General features: G+C 35.1%; 1 protein-coding gene across 2 annotated transcripts in view; it reads right to left on the bottom strand.

Annotated features, from left to right (window-relative positions):
• Window positions 1–2910: 2910 nt before the first annotated feature.
• ARHGEF3 (Rho guanine nucleotide exchange factor 3) overlaps window positions 2911–16999 on the bottom strand; it is a 118576-nt gene continuing 104487 nt past the window's right edge. For both annotated transcript variants that reach the window (XM_086618897.1, XM_009981378.2), the window contains 8 exons: window positions 13107–13277; window positions 11300–11362; window positions 10879–10975; window positions 10688–10764; window positions 9737–9994; window positions 7370–7540; window positions 4729–4915; window positions 2911–3764 (listed from right to left, as the gene is read on the bottom strand). In XM_086618897.1, coding sequence (XP_086475023.1) covers window positions 3418–3764; window positions 4729–4915; window positions 7370–7540; window positions 9737–9994; window positions 10688–10764; window positions 10879–10975; window positions 11300–11362; window positions 13107–13277 — 1371 coding nt within the window. In that variant the 3' untranslated portion in view covers window positions 2911–3417. The remainder of the gene's footprint in view (window positions 3765–4728; window positions 4916–7369; window positions 7541–9736; window positions 9995–10687; window positions 10765–10878; window positions 10976–11299; window positions 11363–13106; window positions 13278–16999) is intronic.

The raw sequence follows: 16999 nt of genomic DNA, 5'->3' as shown, positions 1-16999 counted from the left end.
TATATTTCAAAGACTTAAAAGGCATTCTCTCTGCTTACCTTTCCTTCTCAGTCAAGACCATCTTTGCTTTTATCTTTATTACTTCTGGTTCATCAGATCTTTCCACAAGCCAAGACTACGCTGTCTGTTCTCACCATGAATAAAAGAGCAAACAGGTTGTAAGATTTGTCAAAAAGGTCTGAAACTGTCACATCAGACTACTGACTTCCTGCTCTTGAGAGCAAGATGCCTCATCACTCACTTTTCTCCCAGACTGAGATCCCGAGTACTCATGCCTCAGATTTACAGGAGCTGGAACTCATCCAACATCTGCAGTCTTCTCCTTATGTTGCCATCCCCTCATGGTGATCTCGGAAGCCCTTGACCCTCAGGCTCTTCACTGCCTCTTGCCTTTTCTGCACACTCCACCTGTGTTCATTCACCTTCTCTCCATGGCACTGTTCTTCCATCTGAGACCTGAGTGATCTAAGATCCCTCGCAGATCCAACAGGAAGATTACACAGCTTTGAACTATCTCATTAGTGGGAGCACTATACATGCAATGGTGGGTGACCTGAGAAATCAGAAGCAATTTTCTGCATAAGAATCACGCAGACACCTATGCGTACTGCATGGCTGCCAGTCCACTCTGCAACTTCTCAGACTCCATTCTGCTGACACCAGCATTACTAACCATGACGATCACTTTGACTTATTGACTTATATTACATTTCCTCTTTACTTTGCATTCACCATTTTACATTTTACCCATCCTTTCTGGCACACTTTATTGTCCATGTTCCCCTCCTCCTCAATCAAAAGTCATTCTTACCAAAGCAGCGGCGTTTTAAAACTGCTAAAAGCAAAAGAAGCAAACCAAATCCAGAATACTAGGACTCTTAAATGGGGAATCTTATTGCTCAAGAAGATTTGAAAAAAAAAAACCAAAAAAAAACCCCCAAAACCCATCATTAAGCTTTATTAGATCCAATCAGTTGCTGAGTGCATGTCTGCAAAGCAAAATGGCAACACTTGCACTGCAGTCTGTTGAACGAGATGCTAAATGACAGCACGCACGTGAATTAATCTGCTGACATTCACTGGCTGGTTGGTGGCTTTTAACGTGCCTCAAAATTCATCATTTCAATGTTTTGGAACAATATATATTTAGCAGATATGTGACTCACAAGGAATCAGGAGAGAGAAACTGATGGCAGGATATTAATTTTTTGTTCCATCTACTTACTAAATTGATCATATAATACAAGATTTTGAGGAATTTGCTGAACTGAGTACAGTGACTTATTTCTTTGTTACTATTTTGTATCTAGGAAATTAGATCCAAATATGTAACACTTCCATGAGAACCAAAATATAAACATTGGTCACGTATGTTAAGAATCACTGTGTGCACCACTGAAATCTTTTTGCTGTCTTCTTGCACAAACAACCAAACCAAATAAAAATCAAAATAGTTTAATGTAATTTATTTGAAATGCTTCCAGAAAAGTTTAAGGCTATTATTAAAAAAAAAAAAAAGTCAATACACACATTCATTCTTTCTTCTCTATCTGAATGCTTTACATGCTTTTTGCTCTTTTTAAACATTTTACTGAACAGGTATTATGAACATGGTTCATGATCTAATATGCTTTCCTACGCTTTTTCTTCTGAACATTTTTCGTTCTTTTCATCTTCACTGGCATACTCATTCAGTGCTAAAAATGAAGCAGTTGAAATAAATTACAAAGCCTGAAACAGAAAAGAAAATTGACTTTTTTTGTAAAACTATAAATACAGAAATAAGTTCTATAGGGTAAAAATGACAATTTTTTAAAAAATAAAAATACCTTGTTTTATATTGTTTATCATCTTGTCACACTGATTCCTGTCATGTGCATCAGCATATATATATATGTAAGATACTTGGTATTTACTATTTTCTGTAAACTTGTAGAACACAAGAAACATGTTTTTGGCAGTAACTCAGCAGTTTTTCTACTTTTGTTGGTACAAGTACTTTGCACAGGTTATCTTGTGTAATATCAAGCATCATTTATATTTATTAATATATAATTTTCATAGCTTGCATACAGCACTGGCATTATTTCTTATAGGGCATTATTTCTTACAGTAAGAAACAGAATATTACCCAGGGATTCCTGAAAAGTAACAGGATGTTGAACTGAGTGTTTTAGACTGCATTTAAGTGACTCATCTGCTTCTCATCATAATGAGTAGATTTAATCAGCCACCAGAAAACACAGTAACATTTCCAATTATAGCAGGAGATTAAATGCAACAAAAACTTTTAAAACAAAACTTGAGAAAAATAAAAAGGATGTAATTCATCCTAAAGAAAAAGCAATTCCCTTTTTGTTTAAACTTTCTCTACATAATCCCATGGGGTATTTGTAGAGCACCATTTATATAAAATTGTCATTTAGTTTAAAAAACAACTACATGTAATTGTAAACAGACATTTACAGAAAATCACGTTTTAACATTAGTTTAGTGGCGTTTAAAACCAACAGTGGAGGTCAGTGGAGTGCAAAATGCTGAAGAGGGCCTATTCACAAGCAAAAGCTTTTTTCCATTCTTATCCTGTTTGCAATAAAATATATGTGTGTGTATATATATGTGGCACTGACAGCAAGCTACCAGCTTATTTACAAATACCCAGTATTCTCAGCATTTCATTTAATTCAGTGCTGGCTGTAGAGGTTTGGTTGGGTTTGAGTTAGGGTTTTTTCAGTTGATTATTTTTAGCATTACATGCTTTGATAAATAAACCATAACACTATGCTGACCACTTTGACTGACGGGATTTTACTAAGTTTGGTTGCTGGGTCTTAGGACAGTGCTTCATTGTGAAAAATTCATCCCTAAAGAGTCACTGGTTACATGGCCCGCTGTTTATAGTTCTTGTTGATTTAACACCACAAGAGTTCAGACAGGTTATTGCAAGATGTTTTTCTTTTTTTCCAGTAAACTATTTTTCCCTTCCATGCCTTTATGAAAACTTATTATCTTGATGCCCATCCTGAAACTCCATTATTAAGTCGACATCTTCAGCTGCTCCATTAAAGGGCAAATAAAGTACTTAAAAAAATTATGAAAAGATTCTTTATGTAACGCACATATAAACAGTAGTTTAGAGATTCTGTTTACAGCAGGACATTGAGAATAACTGGTCAAGTACCTCTTTCATCCACCTTAGATGTTTACGGGATGTAATCACAGGACATGAGTTGCAAGAGATTCCAGCTTATACAGATGGGCAGTTACAGTACTACACTCACAGGTACGAATACAAGGACTGCATTGACTTTGTCACAAAAAATATTTTGAAAGTGCTTCTCCAAATGGTTCCATGTATGGAATGCAAATACTGTACAGGTAAGAGACAGATTTTCTTCCATGAACTGTAAGTTTTTGTCAAACATTGGTTTCTATTTGCTTTTCATTTTCACAAGAGTTTGTCTGTTCCATACGTTCACAGTCAATGCTGATCTCGCTGGTGTCCATACTACAGTCTGACTCACAGTCTGATTGGTCCATTCGCTCGAGCGTGGTTTCTCCCTGGGGTACTCTGCTTCCATGTGGTGACAAAAGGAAATGTGCCTCCGAGTTCAGCATGCTAGCTTTGCCTGCACACGAAACTTTTTCTTTGGCCTGGCGGATACAGTTAAGCCACTGTTGTTTGTTGAAGGAGTCATTGGCTTGGAGTGAGTGAGACTGGCTTTGAGACCCGTTTTTGAAGCTGACTCTAAAGAAGTTTTTGACTGAAAGAAACAATACACATCAAAACAATGAATGCTTTGCCTGAATGGACTTTATAATAAATGAGTATATTAAAATAGCAGATCCGTAAAGTCTTTGACTTATGAAATTTTCCTGCCAATACGATGTCAGACCAGAGAAAAGAGTCTGGGTATCTCCTTGTTTTGTGAGGCAAGAGCACAGAACACCACAAGCACTTGTCATAATTTCTTACTGCGAGATTACCTAATTCTGGTTCTGCCATGCATGAGCTACCTATAAAGCTTTAAGTGAATCAGCAGGATTAAGGCTCCTCCCACACTTCAACGCCTCTCCTCCTACTTCTCTGCAAAGCTGATTTCCAGAACCTTCACTGAATACTGTGCCTTGTGTCAGCTGGAGATGGCCTCATCTCTTCCATTCACCTCACTAATAAAGCAAATACCTACAAAAAACGCTCAGAGTTTTCACAAGACAGGAGAGCATTAAAGCACCCTTGTAATAGAAATGAGCATCTTTATAATGTGCTTAATTAGAAGGACATTAACTCTTACCTCTTGACATCACATGAATAGCTCTAGTCTTAATGCTGAACACTACATTAATTATCCGTCAGCTGAAAGACTTAGTTATGCAATAGCAATCAAGGTCTCCATAATACAAGAAAAGCCACACCAGCTAAAGCTTATCTCAAGATTTCAAAATACACTTGCTTAGAATTTTGTGGGTTTGCCACCACATTCTACGTACTCTCTCCTTCTCAATTCAGTACAGAAGCAGGTGTGTGGAGAAATCAATATAGTGCACTTTGAGAAACAATCTAAAAGAAGCAAGTTACAATATAATAAACCAGTCTGAAATAAAAATCAAGATGTTGGATGTAGATAATGTAGATTTTGGAGAAAACATTCTAACATCTCATTCACAGGTCTCTTAAGGTTATAATGACCCTATATAAGCAAATAAAAAATAAAGGTGTTGCCATACTTCTCTCATTGTTGCTGAATGCACCACGTATGGATCCGCCCAATCGCACCTCTCCATCTTGCAAGTCTTCCAGCACTAGTTCCTTCACCGGAATTGGCGGCCGATACAGCTGGTAGCAGAGCTGTTCGTTATGGGTGATAGCTCGAGTAATCACCATCACTTCTTCAAAGAGGAAGACATGCAGTTTCTGTTAAAAATTAATAAATAATGATGCATTATTCCTCTGTTAGAATATCATTAAACAAAACTTATTTGAACTCTGGTATATTATAACCTTCTGTTTTCAACAGTTAAAATAAATAAGGATTCCTTTCTTCTCACTATTTAAAAATCTTATGGCACAACAGCATGTAAGTATGTAAATATAACAAATTAAAAACTTCTAAAATTATTTTCCTCTTCTCAGTTTCCTATGTCATGATTAATCTTTTAGTGTTGAGGCCTTGAAATGTTGTGCATGACATTTCAAAGCTCTCTCTAGAGCAGCATGCTTACAGGCATTCTTCTTTCTGACACCCACTTTAACCTTTGTCTACTGCCTGTGTTACTAAGAAACAGGCAATCTTATTCATTCGAATATTTTCCATGAACAATTATGATCAGTCTTTTTACAATTCACATGTTGCTCACAATCAGCTTCACCACAGCTCTTCGAAGCTCAGAAAATTACTTTTGTTCCTAGGTGGACCAGGTCACTTGTTAGCATCTTTAAATTATGTTCCTCCTCACATTTTGCCATCTCCAGTGGCTTCCAGTAATAAACAAACTGAAATCTTAAATTCATTTAACTTGATATCATGAAAAACTAAATTTTTGTTTTTCACTGCCAAAATTTTCTTCCCAATCGTAACTGTTCTTTGCTTCTAAAGCTGACCTGACTCTAAATCTAAATAGAAGCACTATTTGCAGTTTTAACACAAGGTAGATCTTCAGACCCATTTAGCTCGCTGTCTCATCTTCCAGTAGCTCATGCTTTCAGAACAGAGGTAATTATAGCAGAAACCTTTTCCAATATGCCTTGGCAGCCTTCTGATATTGAAAAAGTCCATTGTAATTCTGTTTTTCCACAACAGACCTCTCATTTTATATCCATAAATAGTCCAATTTTCTTCCACTTGTGCCTCTCTAAGTTTTTGCAGGACACACACCTAAAGTTTTTGATTGTTCCTTATTCTGCAGTGCCTCATCTTTTCTATTAACGACGACTCTATGCAGTCAGGTAAAAGAAAAAAAAAATCTATCCGATACGTGTTTCACTTTAGATGCTTGGCAAATGGCTACCTTTTCATACAAATGAAATATGAAAGACAGTAAAAATGTGTGAGACTAAACATTTGAGGTATATAGAGGTATGGATGTTTGCTGTGAAGTAGGGTTAGGTTTTGGTAGGGTTTTTTATATTCTAAATTTGCAGCAAAAATATCTGGTTTATTTTGAAACTCAGTTTTCAGACCATCATTCACAAAACGTTGCAGATTCTTTGTAACATAAAGCTTTTTTATGGCTGATCTTAGTAGGAATCTTATTAAACTCTTTTCAGTGGTGAGATCTCTTATTTGCTGCAAAAGCTAACACTTTGCAATAGCAGGTGTGAAAAGGAGACTGATAACATTAAGATATAAATGGTTTGATCTGGTTTTCACTCCAAATCAAAGAAATGCAGAAACAAAAATATCCCACACTGTCAACTGCATTCAAGGAATCCGTCAGTGTCAAAACATCCCAAAAATGCTGGGGACTTTTAAATACTGTTCATAAATTGAAAATAATTAATTATATACCTAATGCTATGCTACCAAAGAAAGGCAGGGGTTGTGGGGATGGAATAAAGTTCACTAGAAAGCTGAAAATTGACAGTTTGTTCCTGCTAGTTTGTTATACATTAATTGCCTGCCTGATGCTTATCAGGTGAACCAGAAAACAGTCTCCATTTCATCCTTCCCTTTCAGCCACATGGTGAAACATGATTCTTCTACTGTACGCAGAAACACACTACATAGAAGCGCTCCCAATGCCAAGAAATGCATTTAGAATTCTGCTTATTTTGTTTGCTTGCTTTTTAATGAGAAAAATATCTTTTTTTCATTGATTGTCCATTCAAATTTCATGTTGTTTCTTGTTTTTAAATTGGAAAGCTCAGCTTTTGACACTTATCAATACTGCAGACTCCTAGAGACTGGAATCTGCAGTATCAAGTACCAATTTTCTCTGGTCAACAAATTCTCTTTGAACCTCAACAAATAATCAAATAAAACATTCTTAATAACTACAGCCTTTGACAGATTTAAAATTTGTTAGTACATTTTGTGTGTCATTATAGACATTACTATCATGAGCCCAGAAATAGGTTTCTTATTTGTTTGTTGCTTTTTTTCTTCCCCTGCAAGTTTTACTGAAATTTATCAATTTACAATTTAGTCACGATACTGTTAGGTCCCTTCCAGAGACACATATAAGCTTATTATTTCCATACACATATTCAACTGCTAACCAAAAAGATAAGTGTGATATATTTTAGTTAATAATTATCAACTTCCTGTATATGAGAGGGTTCTGTTTCGTATACTCACAGCTCTTTTAGCTGTCATGCAAAATGAAGATATTTTTTAAAGCTATTTATGACAAAATATTTATTCCTTACCACTCCTCTGTTGTTCTTCAGTTCACCATGACAACATACAACACGTGAATTATCAATCAATGAATCCCTTTGGCCTTCTTCAAGATAAATGAGTCTCTCTTTGTAATACTGGCATTCAGATTCACCAGTCTTTATGTTGATTTCAGCCACTATGCCCTGAATTATATTTATCTACAGAAAAAAAAAATGAAAACACATCAACTTTAATTAGACAGTTCAATATTCAGAACTATCTCCTAATAAATTGAACTGCAGCTACAAGAAAATACATTTTGATTTACAGTATATTTTTATTGAATTCACATAGAGCAGCCTATAAGAGCATTAATATTAGCATCAGAATTAAGCAGTGTACAAAGACACTTTAGTTTGGCTTTATCACTGTTTCTAACACAGGGAAAATAATCTGCCTTTAAAATATTTATTTAAAATAGATTACAATTATATGAAAACTGCTGCATCATATCAGAAAGAGAAGAACTACAAAGATCCTTATCCTGCAAAATATGTAACTAGCACAAAACACTAAATTCTCAACTTCTGTTCATTATGAAAGTTACTGTCTGGAAATAAGGTAAATTAATTTTATTTTACAATTCCACTACTTGCATATACCTACAATTTTACAATGAAAAGTAATAATTACTTTGCCTTTTAAAAGGGAAGCTTTGCCTTTTCTATAAAATTGTGCTCCCCATCTTCAACTACTTGATACTTTGCACTCTTTTAAGGACCTTGAGAACAATTTACCCAAAACTTAAAATATGGCTCCTTAATTAGGCATGTGGCTACGAAGTTCTGTTAATTTTAGTCAACCCTAATAGCGATCATAGGTTGCTTAGACCAATTAAATTCCTCTGTTAAATAACTAGAGGTGGAGCAGGGGAATGGATCGAGACATACATGCCCAAACAGATAATTCAAGAATCTACTGATCCCAGGAGATTTTCAGGGATCATCTTCGCCCAATGTGCTTATAGCAGATTGCCAGGCAGGAAGACGAATATACTTCATAAGCCTAAAACATAAGCTCTGTGTTAAGAGCCAACCACATAGAGTAATTTCTGTTTCCTAATTTAACTTGGAAAATATACAATTTATGAAATACATCACTTCAAAGATAAACAGTGTTCTGCTGAAGCAAAATACCACAAAACTATATAAGGCTATTGAAATATCAAGAAAAAAATCTTGATTATATTTTATTAAACAGTTACCAAATACAAGTACCGGAATTTAAAATATTTTTTAAAAGATACTACCAGTCAATTATGTAGAAAAGCAAACCTTAGAAAAAAGCAGAAGAATTCTTTGAGATATTTATGATTATTTTGTTTGGGTTTAAAGGAATATGCACAAGGTGACAATATACCTTACAGATTACATCTAAATGGGAGTATCCAAGCTTTGAATTTAAGCCACAGTTGTCCAATTTTACAACAGACAGGTTAACATGGGTAAGGGACTGGGGAAGGAATAGAGTAACAGTAGTGGTCAGGTACATCTGTTTTGAAACATGTACTTTCCGAAAAAGGCAGAGCTGTAATTTTTCAGTAAAGAAATACTAAAGCGTACAAAATATTCAAGCCTAGGCAAATCATACACTTTGTACTCAAAATATTAATGACGCTTACGTTTATTTAAATACTATTCAAAAACAGTAGGATACTGATGATATTTATTCATTAATTTAGAAACATGTTTCAAATAAATCTGCTACAGTCAACTCTCAGCTACACATTTGCACGTGTGCATATTTTATTGTTTTTTATATATATATATATTATTTTTATGTGGAAAAGAACAGAAATCTTAGAAACTTTTCAGAGTACCTGAATCAGGTCCCTTACTATTAATAACGAAGCTTTAAGACCTTGGATTTGTCCCTCTGATTTTACTTCCAGAAGTGCAACACTATTCCAAATAAAAAACAGAATGGAGGCCAATTTAAGCAACGTTCCCACAGATGATAATTAATCTAGATTCAGAGGTTATGTAAGGTCTCGAGCCAGGGAATAAAACTTATCTAAATGATCTAAAACCTGAAAAGACATCTCCACATTACCGAATTTAGATTAGAATGGAAAACGACATTGAAAGGTAAATTCAAAGTGGACAAGGATGAGACAAGAGCTGTGGAAAACACCTCCCACTAACCTCTTTTTTTTTTCTTTTTTTTTTTTTTTAAATCACTTTGCTACTGAAATAGGATTTAATGGGCAGAGCGAATCTAGATATTTCATGTATTAGTTTTGGCTGTTTGTCTAAGTATTAGCATTTCCATATTTTATGTAGTGTCCTTTAATTCATTAATAAGCTAAGAGACCTATAATCTCCTAAAAATACCCAAACCCAACAGTAACTCACAGCTTCTTCAAGGTGTTGCTGATCTGGATGATCATTCGGTGTGTGTCTCAAAATTTCTCTGAGTAGTAACGGGTATTTAACCAAACGGCTTCTTGGGATATCAAGGAAATTCCAAAGGTCCAGCTTGCGACTAAAAGGAGACTCTAAGCAGCGCTGTAGGAAATCCTGCACTCTGTGATCTTGTTTCTTGTGATCCAATAAAGCTTTGGCTGCTACTTGATTGCTGCAGTAGCTATCATAGGAGTTCAGGCATGGAAGCTGAGGAAAGGAATAAATTATTCTGCAGCTGAAACAAAGCATGGTGTGCTAGATAGAAAGTTTTAAGTGATTCAGTATGTCAGAACTCATGCTGAGAATTTTTTTTCTGGAGATTTATCCACAATTTATTGATGATAATGTTTCTAACAAATACAAGGTTTAACAAGGTGGTCAGAGGACCCTTGTAATCATTTAAATTATTTAGCAGCACTAGCTCATCTCTCACTTCCTAGAGATCTCCAATATCATTCCAAAGCATTCAAAATATCCATGACTTAAGACTGAGCACTACTTAGTACAGACAATAGCTGAAAGCAGAGTCTGATTTTACTTATGAATGTAAACAAAAGCCTAGGAATGAGCACTCCTAGACCTGGCCTTTTTTAGATAAGCAAACTTCCACAGTCAAACTTCTAGATTGCCCTCAAGAACCTTGACCCGACAGAACTGTGCCTTAAATCTGAAAGAACACCTAGTTTTTATGTTATAACAATATATCCATTCACAAAAACTGTTATATTGACACACAATATATGTAAAATCTTCAACAAAGCAAATTAAACTCGGACACAGTTGGACCAAGAGAAGTTTGCTGGTGTTCAAATACACCATAAAATAAATATATATAAAATTACTTTAGGCAAAGAAAAGTCCAAACTAAAGTCCCAAAATTGATTAAAAACTCTGCCTTACCCAACCCACAAGGATATGGCCAACGTGTTCTGTTGAGCCATCAGGTTTCCTGACTTCTTGAAGTCGCCTGAGAAGATCTATTCACGATTAAAAAAAGAAGAGAAGCTTCACTTAATGAATCAGATGACTATAAATCCATGTACAATAGATTTATAACGCAGTAACGCAGACAAAGACTATTTGATTTTTACCTTCATGTAGAGGAATTAGAGAGTCCAATGTTCCAAAAATTTGGTTCAACTCTTGCTCTGTCATTATGGAAAGTTTAAGCATTGGGTCATGATAAGCCTGAAAAGAAAAAAGGGAGTTCTATAATTAATTGGTAGTTGAAAAATTAGTTGTTAGCATTTAAAGCTCCCTGTAAGTAAAAACAGACCAATTGCTGAGAATATTTTAAAGTTTCATAAATATCTTACTATTCATTTCATACTTTAAAAAAAATTAAAGCAGCACATTTAAATGTTTCAGAAAGAACAGGAAAATAGAAATATGTTTTGGATTTTTTCCCCCCTCTTACTGTCTTAGTAATTATAAAAAGCAAGGATTATTTAAAAAGTTATATGAACCAATGAATATTGTTTGTTGTGTTTCCTTTTTTTTAAAAAAACACACCTTTTTTGCTAACTTCAGGTCTTCTATCAAGTCTTCTTCTCCCTGGGAAAGTTCAAAGATAGCCTGTAGAAAGAGACACAAACATTATAAAATATCTTTATTTAATCTAAACTCAACTTGTTGAGTTGATGTTATATTCTGAACAACTGTCTTAATACAATGTAGCTGAATTTCTCTGCTGAATCTAATTGCAGAAATAAAGTAAGAATCACATGCAGTATTTTTTAAAAGGAAGCTATATTAGATTGTTCATAAAATGCTCATCTGAAATAGCCACAGAATTAATTTTCTTCAAACTAGTGTGTTTCCAAATGGGAGATTGATCTTCAGTGTGATATTTTGACTCAACTATATCATAATCATTTAAACAACTCTTTGCATAGGAGTTCGTTGTGTTCCATTTTAAGACATGCAGTGGTAGAAGTTTCAAGTGGTTTAATAAGTAAAAGACCAGTATTCTTCAAAACATTTATTTGGTAGTGAGCACTTTTATTTTGGTACCAATGCATGTTTTTGTTACGAAGGCTGAGCTCTACTTCTTCACTGTTGACTGATGTTAGTTACTCCTCTAGAAGCGGATTTGAGACTTTAAATCTGGCAGATTAAAAATAACCACCACCCTACTATGCTGGCTTATCAAAATACCATTGTAGTTACTTACCGCACGATTTCATTCTGAACTGGCGTACATTAAAAGTTAAAAACATTTTGGCCAGTTAGAATTACTAACTTTACTATCAAGGCTTTCAACCTGCATAAACCATGGAAGAACATTTTCAGCTAGTGCAGATTCTCCTAGCTTGATAACATGCATGCACGGCAGGCTTGCCATAGTGTGAGTTAACTGGCAGCGCACGCGTGAGGCGTGCGATCTAAGAACCAATATAACGCAGAACCCTCATGCAAAACTTCCTGGAATACTGTTCGTTTATTTGGGCTCTATGAAGGGTTCTGGATTCTGCCCCACGACAGTAATGACTGTTACGCTATGCAAACGGTTTCTACGGTTTATTTTTCAATAAGCTGTTGCCTTTGAAGTTCTCAATTTTAAAAGTTATTTCCTATTAATTCTTGTACAATGTTAAAGTCTGCACAATAAACGCTTGATGTTACTGTTGTTTGATTTGTGACTCAGTCCCTGAAACATTCTCAGAGAGATTGTGATAAACTTTGTTGATATTGCTAGAAACTTCTGTAGAAAAAAAATTTCATGATTCTGCAGGAGCTCTGTCATTGGCTGTAACACGCACTATTTAGAATTCGTCGTGCATAATACATTAAAATCACTGACGTACTTTTTTTTTTTTTGCTTTGGAAGATACATTGTTTGATCAATATTTCATCTTTCTAGCATTGAAAACTTTCTCAGAGACGCTGTTTTCCAACAAGAGAAATGACTGCGCACTTCTATGCGTACATATCACTTGATGAATTACCTGTTCCTGAAACAGCATGCTCATCTATCGTTACTAGAACAACAAAATGAAACATCAAAACATCAACCATCACTACAGAAACTGTCATACAGAACATGCACACCATGTAGCCAGTCACCGTACAATATATCTTAGTAACTTCACATTTATTAAGGAAATACAATAAGTTGATTTTAAAAAGAATATATTCATCTAATATAGCTGAATTGTAAAGACTAGGGATGGAATTCTGCTTCTAGTGGAGGTGGAGACGTTCTGTTTAATTTCAGGAAAGCTTCAAGTGCTATCCTAATGCCCAGTAGTGTTCCTCAACTCCATCCTATAAAGATGACTTTTGAACATTAAATTTATAGTAAAAAAATAAATTATACCTCTTGACGCTTGATTTCTTTAGATGTGAGCATGTGGTTGACACAAACATCAAAGGTCTCACTCCATAGCTTGCTGTCTCTCCGCTTTGTGTTAGCAGGGGGCACGTTTCGAGACCATGGTCGTGGACTGAATAGATCTGGGCGGCTGTCACTACGGAAACTGATAGAACGCTAGAAATGTACAGAAGAACAGTTTCAATCATTAGAACAGTTATACATTACACATTTTGTTCCTAAGGAATTGATATACATAGCTCAGTACAACAAACAAAAGTTATCTAATTAGTTTTTACTGTGACTTAATAGCAATGTTTAGTACTAGGAATGTAAGAGAAATTATTTTAATACATCTTTATGGATTGCCAGTACTTCCATTCCTGCAGTGAACTATGTCCATGTCCTGTTCTCAACATATTTAAAAGGACACAACGCATTCATATACCATGCAACAAGAATGAACTATAGGGATAATGGCAGAATGGTACGACACATAAACATAACTGATCAAATAAAGTTTCAATTCAGTAAAAAGACAGGAATTATTCATGTATTACACACATCTGCCTCATTAGATGTCCAATAATTAAAATTTTAGAATTAATGCAAATTATAGAGACAAAACTAGTATGAATACATTTTTTGGTTCATTTTGGAAGAAATATTCAATTGTTACACAGAGACTCTGGAAAGCTAGGACAGCAAAATCTGGTTGATAAACTCATTTTGTGTATCACCCAAAAGTCAACAGAATTGTTGGATTTTGTTTATTTTTGAGGGGTGGGATTGTTCAAAGATGTCTGTACTGAGAAACAATAGTCTTACCTCGAGGATATCAGATGAAAATGTGCATTACATCAAACACATTAATGGTTTAAGAAAAAAATGTTTTCTCAATTGGGCAGAACAAGGGTTCATAAAGTTAGACCGCTCTTCAAAACCTTTCCTCTTACCTTAATAAGTGTCTTGCTACCTGATGGTAATACTATTTTTTAATGTACGCTGTCAGAATCATAGATTTGATTGGTATAGCCATTCCAGATACGTCCATAAGCAGGATTATATAAATTAGTGCTATAATGCTCTAACCAAAATGGCTTAGACACATGGAGAAACCTTTTCAACTGGTAATGTCCTGCCTCTTCAGATGTATAATGAGATTAAGAAACTAATTCACATAGAAAGGTGTGAAATGGGTATCTGACTGAAAATAGAAGAGCAATCACATTATTTTTAAGGAAAAGGTATATCAATATTCAGACTTTAATGTTTATGACAAGCAACAAGTCAGATTCTTTTCACACCGCTTGCTCCTGCTTATCTCTTAGCATTAGAAGAAACGTGTTAAACAATCAGTACCAGCAGATAGCAAATTGCAGAATACCAGTATTGTGTTCTACTATTGTAGACTCTTTGTTCAGCCTCTAATCTCTGATGATGTGTACCAGCCTCTCTGCATCTATTATGTGGTCTGGTCTTAAACTCCAATAAAAACAAGTCCAATTTTAAGTGAGACTTGAGGGTTCTATTTGCCTGTATACTCTTAGAAATGAGTTCAGGCTACAGATGGATGCTTTATGCTCTCACTGTCCTATTTTTAAAAGATTCCTTTCTTGCTTCCTTAAAATTGGAGGTTTCTTTTTGAGGTCCTACTTCCGAAACACCTTAAGTATTTCACATTGTTGAAATACTCTACATTTTTGTTGTTATTTAAAACCTGCCTTACATAACACAATTGTCTTTCAATTGCCTTGGGTAAGAATATTTAAAACAAAATAAATTCTCTTCATTTCCAGATTGAAAGCAGCATATACAAAGTGCAATATTTGAAATTCTCCTCTGAAGATAAGAGCCCATGAAATGTAAACAGTGCCTATAAATACAATATGTTTTTAAAATATCAGAAGACACATTATGTAAATAAAAACTGTGCCTTTTAACAGAAGCCATTTTGAGCCCTATTTGGAATTGACAAAACCTCTAAAAATAAACACACATATATACATATACCAACCTTCCAAGACTTTGCAAGTCAGGTGCTAGTCTTCCTTCAAGAGTTAAGAAGATAAAGAAACACACATGAAATTACATGCTTAATTTACAGTTGCTATAAAGACGAATCATGGAACTCGTTATTTTCACATGCAAATGGAAAGAGGCAGGTGTGTTGCATTCACAAATCACCATGAGAACGCAGCCAAGCAGAACAGTTGTCACTCCCTGACTCAAGGTGGAATGCCCCTTTCCATACACTCCCATATGCATCCCCCAGTATATAGCTCCTTTGTATGTGGTGGTGTTTTCTTAAAGCAATGTTTTATGTTGAATGAAGAAAGTGCTTACAATGAACAGCATCAGACAGATTGATTTTTGAAGTAAATGCCTTGATCTTGAAACCTTTTAACAAGAAGTCATATATCATGTTATAAAATAGCATGCACCTGTAACAGCAAACAGTGTTTTGAGAAAAGCAAGCTTCCACATCCTCTGACAGTCATGTTTATGCTGCATGAGAATGCTTGATACTATCCTCTACAGCTCTAGACTGTCCTGCGTCGAGCAGAAGGGGCACAAAAAGGCTAAGGGACTCAAAAGGAAACCAAACTCCCCCAAATCCTGCTTGCTTGCTTAGCATCTTTGCCACCTGGTCACAGTAAGTATCTACTTGACTGATTTCTCTCATACATCAGCCTTTTCATTAACCATGCAAAGCGTCCCTTGCTTAATATTAATAAGAAACATTGGATTAAGGGTTTTTATTAGTGGAAAGGGAAAGAAATGTTTTGAGGGATTACTTAACAGTGAGGACAAATTTCACTTCAAGCGCAAGTGGCTCCTTTGCCTGGCATGTGTCCTTCTTTTACACACTAATGCGGCAAAGGCAAAACCAGTGACTGACTCTTCCTGGTACACTGAAATCTAGTTAGGCCGGGAATCACATACTTCAGTGGGGAATCCAAGCCTATTTTAATATCTTATCTTCTCCTTTGCAAACACGCTGCAGACTTTCGTTTGTAAAGCTATGAAGAGACAAACTAACACACCACCAGGGAAATACTGTTTAATGCTAAAATTCTTTTATCACTTGAGAGACAAGCATATCTGAATCGTCAATGCTGTAATGGACAAGAATAGAAGTGAGATGTAAATCTCATACACAAGCCTAATTAAAGAAATCTCCAAATAAACAATAAATTATTTCAGTAAAATTCTCTCATAGTTTGTACATAGATAAATGTACAATGTCAGTTTAACCATCTCAGTTCTACTATTTTTATGCTTTTTTTTCTTTTTTTTTTTTTGCAACTAGACAGATCCATTTCAGTTTAGCAGAATAGAGCCCTAAACTGAAGTTCTACCAGAAATTTTGAAAAACAAGTTTAAAGGTACTCTGATGGTATCTTTGGTTGGTACTTGCCATAGAGGAAAAAAAACATACAGAAGACATGTGATAGAATCTCATGAAAGAATTACAGGAATGTCAAAACAGCATTTCTACATCTCCAGTCTTTTAAAAATATTTTCCTAGTTTCTGGCTTCCTTAAAAAAACATGTCCAGCACACTGGTTAAAAATTATGCCCATCTGGGATTATTAGAATTCCCATATAATTCTAAAAACTGAAGGAGCTGGGGAAGAATCCAGGCACAACTCTGATTTTGTTTACTGTATTTATCTGACTGCAAGAGCTTTCACTGGCTGCTACAGGACTGTTAATATGAAGGGTCCATGTGTTACTGATGTTAATTCGTGCAATTAACAAACCTTAATTTCAGCTGCAGTAAAGCAAACAGCTTCATGTACTGGGAATAGGGCACTACAAATCAAAGTCCTAGCATTCAGAACCTATGTTAAAGAGAGTTTTCTTAAGGATTTTTAGAAATTTCCCGTGTCTTA

Source organism: Tauraco erythrolophus, chromosome 12, assembly GCF_009769465.1.
Source record: "Tauraco erythrolophus isolate bTauEry1 chromosome 12, bTauEry1.pri, whole genome shotgun sequence".
Classification (NCBI taxonomy): Eukaryota; Metazoa; Chordata; class Aves; order Musophagiformes; family Musophagidae; genus Tauraco; species Tauraco erythrolophus.
Note: the sequence above shows the minus strand (reverse complement) of the source record. Positions and strands in the feature narration are given on the sequence as shown.